The 10336-nt window shown below is 35.8% G+C and overlaps 2 protein-coding genes across 2 annotated transcripts; both read right to left on the reverse strand.

Moving 5' to 3' along the window:
- Positions 1–4976: 4976 nt before the first annotated feature.
- Positions 4977–5597, reverse strand: LOC140918783 (uncharacterized). The gene has a single exon (XM_073363579.1). The coding sequence runs from the start codon at positions 5595–5597 to the stop codon at positions 4977–4979; it is 621 nt and encodes a 206-aa protein (XP_073219680.1).
- A 97-nt stretch (positions 5598–5694) lies between these two features.
- On the reverse strand, positions 5695–6054 carry LOC140918784 (uncharacterized). The gene has a single exon (XM_073363580.1). It carries the CDS (start codon positions 6052–6054, stop codon positions 5695–5697), a length of 360 nt encoding a protein of 119 aa, XP_073219681.1.
- Between the last annotated feature and the right edge of the window lie 4282 nt (positions 6055–10336).

The raw sequence follows: 10336 nt of genomic DNA on the forward strand, positions 1-10336 counted from the left end.
GATTCCAAAACTTGATCGTGAAACCAAAAAAAATTATTGTTTATATCATACGTGCGTAGAATAGTAAAAAAAAAACTCTATAACAATAATAATGTAAAAAAAAAAAATTGACAAGAAGAAAAAAGAAAAATAAGTGTTTACCGCACTGAAAATGTTTTTTACAAGCCCGTTCCAATCTTTCTTCTCTCTTTTCTCTCTATTATTCTCTCTTCTCTTTTATTTTTTTGTGTTCTCAATTGTGCTCCCTCTCTCCCTTTTGTCCTCTTGTGGTAGACTATTTATACACTTTTGGATGTAGATTACAAAAGACAAGAGAATAATTGCCAATTGATTACCATTAATCTATTTCTTTTCGGTTTCTTTTCATTTAATTGGCCACAATTATACTGATTCTTATTATCATTGATTCATTTCTTCAGTTTGTTTTCTATTCAATTGATCACCATTATACTAATTTTAATTACCATTGATTTATTTCTTTTCGGTTTCTTTTCATTCAAATGATGACTATTATAATAGTTTTTGTTACCATTAATCCAATTCAATTAAATACTTTTTTTTTTATATATTTTAAAAACATAGTAAAAATTTCTAAAAGGAATCAAAGTCAAATATAAACCAAACACATCCATGATTTTCTAAAATTTAAAAGTCTAACTATTTATTTTTATTATTATTTTCATCATTATTATTTTTATTAATTTTTTTATATATTTATTAAAAATCATAAAGTAGCGGACAAAATTAGGTGTCAACACTTTGAAGTTTTTGAAACATTTTCGTTGAGAGTTAGATTTTCCCTTTTTAGTTTTCAAACTTCTTTTCAAGGAAACTGCATTTGTTTGTTAAGTTGTCATGAGCTTTTCTAAGAGACTTAAGTTTTTAACAAACCTTATGATTTTTGTTGAGTAACTCATTTGACATATCTATGTGTTCACTATGAGATAGGTCAAATAATACCTCAATTTCTTCATCAGCAGATTCATCGTTAGAGTTAGATTGAATGTCTTCCATCAGAGCCATGTTAGCATGCTCTTCATCTTGATTAGAGTAATTTCAAGTAGCCATAAGGCCTTTAATTTGTTTTTTTGAAATCTTTCCTCTGGAATTTTCCTTTCTCAAGTTTAGGACATTTTGATTTATAATGACATGGTTCTTTGCACATAAAGAAGATGATTATTTTCTTGTCCAATTTTTGACTTCCTTCTCTATAGTTCCACATTCCAATTTTTGGGACCGTCTAAAATCTTTTTTGGGATAAGATTACTTTATGTAGTTCCACATGCGCTGGATTTTTCTTGAGATAAATGATAACTCTTCATCATATGTGTCTTCACTCTGATTGTGCAATTTTCTTTCCTCTAAGTCTTCAGTAGCATGCAGAGCCTTAGAGATCGTCTTATTTCCTTGAGATTTGAGGGCCAAGGACTTTGATATCTTTTTGGGATCATCTTCAACAAGTTCATTGCTATGGGATTTGATGAGCTCATCAATTCTTCCAGAGGTAGTTTGTTTAGATCCTTAGCCTCTTGAATACCATTTACCTTTGGTCTCCACTTGGTAGGAAGACTCATGAGGATTTTCTTGACGTGGTCAGAGGTAGCTCTTTTGGAGAACCTTCAGTCCAAAAACTAGACTTTGGAATCTTGAGAACATTGTCTCAATGTCTTTATCTTCTCCCTTCTGGAAAAGGTCATAGTTTCTAACGAGTAGATTTGCTTTGCCTTCTTGTACCTTCTCATTTCCTTCATAATTGAGAACTAGAGCATCAACTATACTTTTTGTTGTTTCTTGGCTACTGCATTTTCAAAGTCTTTGAAGGTGATAACATTCATCATGAACACTCTAGCTTTATGATGCATTTTATATTGGTTCTTTTGATCAACATTGAGATCCTTTCTAGATATTTCAATGCTAGCATCGTCTTTTGGATCCTCAAAGCCATCTTCAAATATATCATATAGTTCAGAATCATGAGAGGTGTAGAAACTTGTGAGCCTATCTTTCCGGTACTCGAATCTTTCTTCATTTAATAAATGAGGCCTGTTAATTTTTCAACGTGTAGCTTCCTCGTGTGTTTTATTTAAAAGTGTTATTAAAAAGGAAGAACTAAAGTAAAGAAGGGGATAAACATTATTAAAAGAATAACACACCCAATTTATCATGGTTCACCACCAACATGAAGCTACGTCCAATCCCTTCAACCTAAAAGATTTAATCCACTAATTAACCATTGAATTACCCTTCCGCTAATCATCTACTAGTTAAACTAATTGCATTCGAGTCTTATAAACCTTATAACAATATTGACCGATATTAACCCTGTTATCAGGCGACTGTCTCAGATTGCTCAGAAATTTTTCCAGAAAATCTGAAAAATTCCAAAAATTTGCGTTGCTTATATTTGAATTTTAAAAAGTTTTGGTGGTACTTTTTTTTTTTTTTTATTTTATTTTATAGGGTTTTCGATTTTTCACTTCAATTTTAGCGATAGGAACATTGTGGGAATATTCAGAATTGTGATTTTGCATTGCATTGTTATGATTATGCATGACTAGGGCTAGTTTTGTAAATTTGCATTCAATTGAACCTGAAATAGATATGACATTTCATTTACGTTGTAGACTTAATAGAGCAGCTAGTGTTAACGAGTCAGAGTCAAATACTAAAATAGACAACTTGCTACAAAATATGGCTGACTCGAATAATAGAACCTTAAGACAACTTGCTGCATCTAAATGTCAATTATACTGCATTGTGTATCACATATCCTGAAGTTACTATACCATTTGAACTTAAATCTGGTTTAATACACTCGCTTCCAAAGTTTAATGATCTTGCAGGTGAGGATCCCCACAAACACTTGAAGGAATTCCATGTTGTGTGTTCTACCATGCAGTCTCAAGGAGTCACAAAAGACCATATTAACCTGAGAGCCTTCCCGTTTTAACTCCAAGATGCTGCCAAGAACTGGTTATACTACCTTCAACCAGGTTCTGTTACAAGTTGGAATGATCTCAAGATATTGTTTCTAGATAAATTCTTCCCTACCTCAAAAACTGCTTCAATCAGAAAAGAAATATTGACAGGGAATCATTACATGAGTATTGGGAGAGATTTAAGAAATTAGTGTCTAGCTGTCCTCATTACTAGATTTCTGAACAATTGCTCATCCAATATTTTTATGAAGGCTTGCTACCTATTGATAGAAGCATTTTGGATGCTGCTAGTGGGGGAGCACTTGTCGATAAGAACAGATTCCACCATTCAAATTTTGGAAACAAAGAGAGGTCAGCTAGCCACTTCAATTAATCAATTGCAGACTCAGGGGTCAAATCAATTGCCTGCACAGTCAGTGGTAAATCCAAATGCTTCCAATGTTAGTGCAATTACATTGAGGTCTAGGAAAGCTATTGAAATACCAAAGGTACCTGAAACTGTAGTGAAAAATAACAAGGTTGCTAAGGACACTTTGATACCTAAAACTGTGGATGTTAAGCAAATTATACCACTTCCTTTTCCTCAAATGGCATTGAAGGCTAAGAAAGTGGACGAGACAGATAAGGACAACGAGATTTTGGATACATTTAGGAAGGTGGAAGTGAACATTCCCCTCCTTGAAGCAGTTAAACAGATTCAAAAGATATGCAAAATTTCTAAAAGATTTGTGCACACACAAGAGAAGGTTAAAAGGTAATGAAAGAGTAAACATGGGGCAAAATGTTTCAGGCCTCATTCATCCCATGCCTAAAAAATGCAAAGATCCATGAACTTTTTCATTTCATGTACCATAGGCAATAGTCAATTTCAAAATGCTATGTTAGATTTAAGAGCTTCCATCAATGTTATGCCTACATCTATTTTTAACTCTCTTGCTCTTGGACCTTTATAGAGTACATGTGTTACCATTCAATTGGCGAACAGGAGCAATGCTCATCCCAACTTCAACATGCGGGTCGTTTTCTCGGCTTCAGGTGCAAGTCATTTTCCCGGATTCAACATGCATGTCATTTTCTCGGCTTCGGGTGCGAGTCGTTTTCCCGGCTTCAACACGTAGGTCGTTTTCTCGGCTTCGAGTGCGAGTCGTTTTTCCGGTTTCAACATGTGGGTCGTTTTCTCGGCTTTAAATTTATCAAATGTCATGAATGAATGAATTAATGAATGAATATGTTGTTTTTATTAATATTTTTATTAGACACGACCATTCAAGTCATGAATGAGAAAAAACACTTACACTTTTTTTTTTGAACTTGATCTCTTTTTTATCCTCTTCTATTTTTTCCTTTTCTTTCGTTCTTTCTCTGTTTTTTTTTTTTTTTGAAGAATTAATATTGTAATCTTAAGTTGGATCTCATGTTGTCATATGCCTTGTACTATAAACAACCTATATTATATCTGATTTCATTATATCGAGTTATGGTATATGTTTTATTTTCCATTACATGATAATCATAAGATGCATTCAGGAAAGAGAATTAAATGAAAAAGGTGATAACAGTATATATCAATATATTGAAAGAAAAAAAGAATATACATAAGATAAAACCAAAGAAATGGGTGGAAGATCCGACTTGGTTACTAGTAATTCAATGGTAGGTTGTACTAACTTCTCATGCCATAATCCGATCCATATTGTTGATCTTGTCTTTTCGAGTATATATTATTTGTTCTTGTTTTTGTTGTTGTTTTTCTTCTTCTCTCATGTCACCTTTTTGGGTTTTCAACCTAGCGGGTATTCATTATTTAAGCATAATATTTTTTTATGGCGTTTGAGTTTACAGGAAGAGCTAAATCTTTTCCATCCATATTCGTAAGGATCAAAGCTCCACCTGAGAAAGCTTTCTTCATGGCGTATGGGCCCTCATAGTTAGGAGTCCATTTCCAACGATAATCCTTTTGAATGAGTAAGATCTTTTTCAGCACCAGGTCTCCTTCCCAGAATTTTCGAGGACGTATTTCTTTCTAATACGCTTTTTTCAGTCTTTTATAATATAATTGCCCATGGCATAAGATCGCCAACCTTTTTCTTCAATTAAATTCAATTGATCGAAACATGTTTGTACCCATTCCGAATCCTCTAGTTTAGCTTCCAGTGATACTCTTAGAGAGGGGATTTCTACTTCAATAGGTAGCACATCCTCCATCCCATATACTAAGGAAAAAAGGGTTCCCCCAGTTGAAGTGCGTATCGAAGTGCGATACCCGTGTAGTGAAAACGGAAACATCTCATGCCAATCTTTGTATGTTATAGCCATTTTCTGAATAATTTTTTTGATGTTTTTATTTGCTGCTTCAATTGCACCACTCATTTTTGGTCTATACGGGGACGAGTTGTGGTGTTGAATTTTAAAGGTGACACACACTTCATCCATCATTTTGTTATTTAGATTTGTGGCATTGTCAGTAATGATCTTGCTTGGTAGACCATAACGACATATTAATTCCCTTTTTATGAATTTGACTATCCCATTTTTGGTTACATTGGCGTATGAAGTGGCCTCTACCAATTTGGCAAAGTAATCAATTGCCACCAAGATGAAGCGATGTTCATTTGATGCTTTCGGTTCGATCATTCCGATGATGTCTATGCCCCACATTGAGAACGGCCAGGATGCTGAAAAGGTGTTCAGGGGCACTGGTGGGGCGTGGATATTATCAGCGTATATTTGACACTTATGACATTTTTTTACATAATTAAAAACAATCTTTTTCTAGGGTGAGCCAATAATACCCGGCCCGAAGAATCTTTCTAGACATGGCTTGTCCATTCATATGGATCCCATAAGAACCACCGTGGATATCTTGTAGAATTTCTTTCGCCTCATTGACATCAACACATTTGAGGAGTACCATATCGTGATTCCTCTTATACAAAATATTTTCGTTCACAAAAACGCTCGCGGTTAACCGTATCAGAGTTCTTTTCTCATTCTCCGATATTCCAGGAGGATATTCTCTATTTATAAGATAATGTTTGATGTCATGATACCCTAGTTTTCCGTTGGTTTCTTCTTCCATTACGTGATAGTAGGCATGATGATCTCGACTCTCCATTTAAATTGATGGGATTTCATCGTTTCAATTTATTTGGAACATAGATGATAAAGTAGCCAAAGCATTAGCCAATTGATTGTCTTCTCGAGGGACATGGTGAAACGTGATTTTGTCAAATTCTAAAGACAATTCTTTTATGTAGGTAAAATAAGGTATTAACTTCTTATCTCGAGTTTCCCATTCTTGGTTAAGCTGATTGATGACTAGGGCTGAATCTCCATATACTTCTAAACTTTCGCTTTTGATTCCAAAGCCACCAAAATTCCCATGACACAAGCTTCATATTCTGCCATATTATTGGTAAATCAAAACACAAGCGCGCTATGATAGGTATGAACTTCTTTTTTGGGAGATATTAAAACAACCATAATCCCATGCCTCATTATGTTTGAGGCCATGTCGAACAACAAGGTCCATTTTCCATCATCACATTCTTCAGACAAAACCATGATGCTTTCGTTTAGGAATTAATTTTTGTTTGACCGAAGAAATATCGGGTTTTAAGGGCAATTTATGCTCCACTATGCTAGTATCCAATCCATGCATATCCTAATATGACCAGGCAAAAACATCTTTGTATGCATGTAGGAGTTGTATTAGTTTGTGATATACTTCTTTCTTTAAGATGGTGCCAACCTTAATTTCTCTCTTTCCTTCTTCTGTCCCTAGATTAACAATTTCTATCGGTTCCTCAAAGGGCATGATAACCTTGGCTTCCTATTCTACCGCTCTTAACAAATCTAGAGGGGGTTAATAATCTTGTTCATCTTTTTCTGTCTGACTAATAAGATGGTTAAGAATATGCAGGGAGATCTTAGTACAGTCGTCTGTGAATGAACTATTCCCAAATCTATAGAATTCAAGGCTAGGATAAGGAGAAAGAAAGAAAAAAAAAAGGCGAATGAATATTAAAATATGAGAGTGGTAAGAAAGAACAATAAGAAAACAAAATGAGAATGCATTTATTGAAATTCAAAGTATTGGGAAAACAACATTGTGTCCATCCTAAATATAATGAAGCATCTTAAGGTCTTAGTAACAGTAATAATGCTTTTAGAATTACATGGAAATTGCATTAAATATTATAGGTGACTTGACTATTTTCCAATTCTTGATTTGTGCTCCTACACCACATAGACGAATCCAATTAGCCTCTCCATCAAACATGTCATCTTCAACTACCGCAATATGGATCTCACTTGTTAGTCTTGCACTTTGGAAACTCTGTCGGATGTCACAGATGGGAATCCTTTCGATTCTTGGTTCTCGATTTTCAATTCGAGCTAATCTTTTTTCTTTTTTCTCTTTGACTAATCTCTGTTTGTCAGCCCTGGTGGGTTTGTAGCCTAAACCCCACTTATCTCTATTCTCAGGAAGTTCCACCGGTTCTTTGAGCTCTTCTTCATCCTTCCCCAACCCGTGCCATGGATGGTGTCCCCTACTCAACATGAACTTAGCCACCATAATAGCAGTGTTTGACATATGTGGTTCTATAGGTGTCATCTCGACATAAGCGGTGTCCGCGATTTCTAGTGTTTGGAAGGCAGTTTCTAGAAGGAAGTGGTAAGTTACCTGTGATTATTTCAGCCAAACTTGAAGATGAACAGGAAGAGAAGCTGTTGCAGATTTTTAGAAAACACAGGAAGGCAATCGGATGGACGTTGGCTGATGGGGTAAAATCGGTTTTCGCCAATGTGTATGCATAGAATGCACCTGGGGGATGGGGTAAAATCAGTCAGGCAGCCCCAAAGGCGACTTAACCCGTTATTCTGGACGTTGTAAAAAAGAAAGTGACAAAGCTCTTGCAAGCAAGCATTATATACCCCATCTCTAATAGTCAATGGGTGAGTCCGATGTAGGTAGTCCCTAAGAAAACTGGACTCACAGTGGTTAAAAATGAAAATAATGAACTTATCCCCACACGAGGGCAAAAAAGTCGAAGGGTATGCATCAATTATAGGAGACTAAACCAGACAACTTGAAAGGATAATTTTCCTTTACCATTCACTAATCAGATGCTTGAATGGTTGGCTGGTAAGTCATATTATTGTTTTCTTGATGGTTTTTCTAGTTATTTTCAGATCCATATTGCTCCAGAGGACCAAGAAAAGACCACATGCACTTGCCTGGCCTTACGACACATTTTTCTATAGGAGGATGCCCTTTGGCCTATGCAATGCTCCTGGCAGTTTCCAACGCTGCATGATTAGTACTTTCTCTGTCTTGATAGAAAATTGTATTGATGTTTTCATGGATGATTGTACTGTGTATGGTTCCTCATTTGATGCATGCTTGAAAAATTTAGATAGTGTTTTGCATAGATGTATTGAAACTAACCTTGTGTTGAATTATGAAAAATGTCATTTTATGGTTGAACAATGCATAATTTTGGGACACGTGATCCTAAAAATGGGATAGAAGTGGATCCTGCCAAAATAGATGTGATTTCTAATTTGTCTTACCCATCCTGCATCTGCAAGATTCGTTATTTTCTTGGCCATGCAGGTTTTTACAGGCGCTTTATCAAGGATTTCAGCAAGATAGTTCTTCCGCTGTCAAATTTGCTGCAAAAAGATGTCAGTTTCACATTCGATGACAAATACAAGAAGGCGTTTGATTTCTTAAAGGCAACACTGACCTCAACTCTCATAATTCAGCCACCCAATTGGACCCTCCCTTTTGAAATTATGTGTGATGTATGTTGTGGAAGCAGTCCTTGCACAAAGGGTTGGTAAGGCTGTCCAGGTTATATATCATGCTTCAAGGACTTTAGATTCTGCATAGGCTAATTATACTACCACTAAAAAGGAACTTTTAGCTATTGTTTTTGAACTTGATAAGTTTAGATCATATTTGTTATGTTCGAAGGTAGTTGTTTTTACTGACCATGCAACTTTGAAGTTCTTGCTTAAGAAACCAAAAGTAAAACCGAGATTGATCCGGTGGATATTGTTACTCCAAGAATTTGATTTAGAGATTAAAGACAAGATTGGAGCTAAAAATTTGGTGGTAGATCATTTGAGCAGAATAGAAATGGATGAGGACCCCATCCCCATTCAAGATGACTTCCCTGATGAGCAACTGCTACAGTTGTGTGAGGTAACTCCTTGGTGTGCTGATTTAGTTAATTATCTAGTTGCTGGAGTCTTTCATGCAGATGCATCCAGAACACAAATACACAAACTTTAAAGTGATTCCAAATACTATGTGTGGGACGATCCATATCTGTGAAAATTATGTAGTGACCAGGTGATTATGCGATGTGTTTCCCACCACGAGGCTCAATCCATTCTTCATTTTTGTCATGCCTCTCAAGTTGGGGGACATTTGTGTCCTCAACGAACACCAAGAAAAGTCTTAGACTCAGGTTTCTTTTGGCCCACTTTGTTTAAAGATGCTTTTGAGACTTACAAAACTTGTGAGCAATGCCAAATAGCAGGAACAACAATCACTCGTAGGAGTGAGATGCCTCAACAACATATGCTTTTCTGTGAAGTATTTGATGTGTGGGACATTGACTTTATGGGCCTTTTTCTAGTATATTTTGGTTTTGTCTATATTTTACTAGATGTTGATTATGTTTTGAAGTGGGTGGAAGCAATACCCATTAGGACTAATGATTCTACAAGTTTTTGCAGGTTTTATCAGATCAAGTATTTATTGCAGGTTTGGAATACCTCGGGCCATCATAAGTGATCAAGGCACTCATTTTTAGAACCACACCATGGACGCTTTGCTTCAGAAGTATGGGGTTGTGCACAAAGTTTCTACACCTTATCATCCTCAGACTAATGGGCAAGCTGAAATCTCAAACAGAGAAACCAAACAGATCTTAGAAAAGATGGTGCAGCCAAATAGGAAAGACTGGAGCCACCGACTTGAAAAAGCTCTTTGGGCTCATAGAACAACCTACAAAACACCAATAGGGATGTCCCTTTACCGACTTGTGTTTGGTAAGGCATGTCACCTCCTAGGGGAAATAAAGCACCATGCTTATTAGGCGGTCAAGAGATGTAACCTTGAGATGGAGAAAGCAGGTTTGGAGAGAAAGCTTCAATTGCAATAACTTGAAGAGCTTACACTTGAAGCTTTTGAGAACTCTCGGATCTATAAGGAAGGAATTTCTAGGAAGGAATTTTCCATTGGCCAAAAACCTATTAGGCCTGACAGGCCGGCCTATATATATTTTATATGTATTCCATTCTCTATTTTTTCTTCTTCTAATTTCCATTGCACTCACTCCAACAAACATGTATGAAAACAACATATTTTTTTATAAAAA

Source organism: Cicer arietinum, chromosome 7 (genome assembly GCF_000331145.2).
Source record: "Cicer arietinum cultivar CDC Frontier isolate Library 1 chromosome 7, Cicar.CDCFrontier_v2.0, whole genome shotgun sequence".
Classification (NCBI taxonomy): Eukaryota; Viridiplantae; Streptophyta; class Magnoliopsida; order Fabales; family Fabaceae; genus Cicer; species Cicer arietinum.

What these genes read in the sequence shown, in the direction of transcription:
- LOC140918783 (XM_073363579.1), bottom strand. Translation starts at nt 5,597, where the DNA reads ATGTGGGGCATAGACATCATCGGAATGATCGAACCGAAAGCATCAAAT.
- LOC140918784 (XM_073363580.1), bottom strand. Translation starts at nt 6,054, where the DNA reads ATGGAGAGTCGAGATCATCATGCCTACTATCACGTAATGGAAGAAGAA.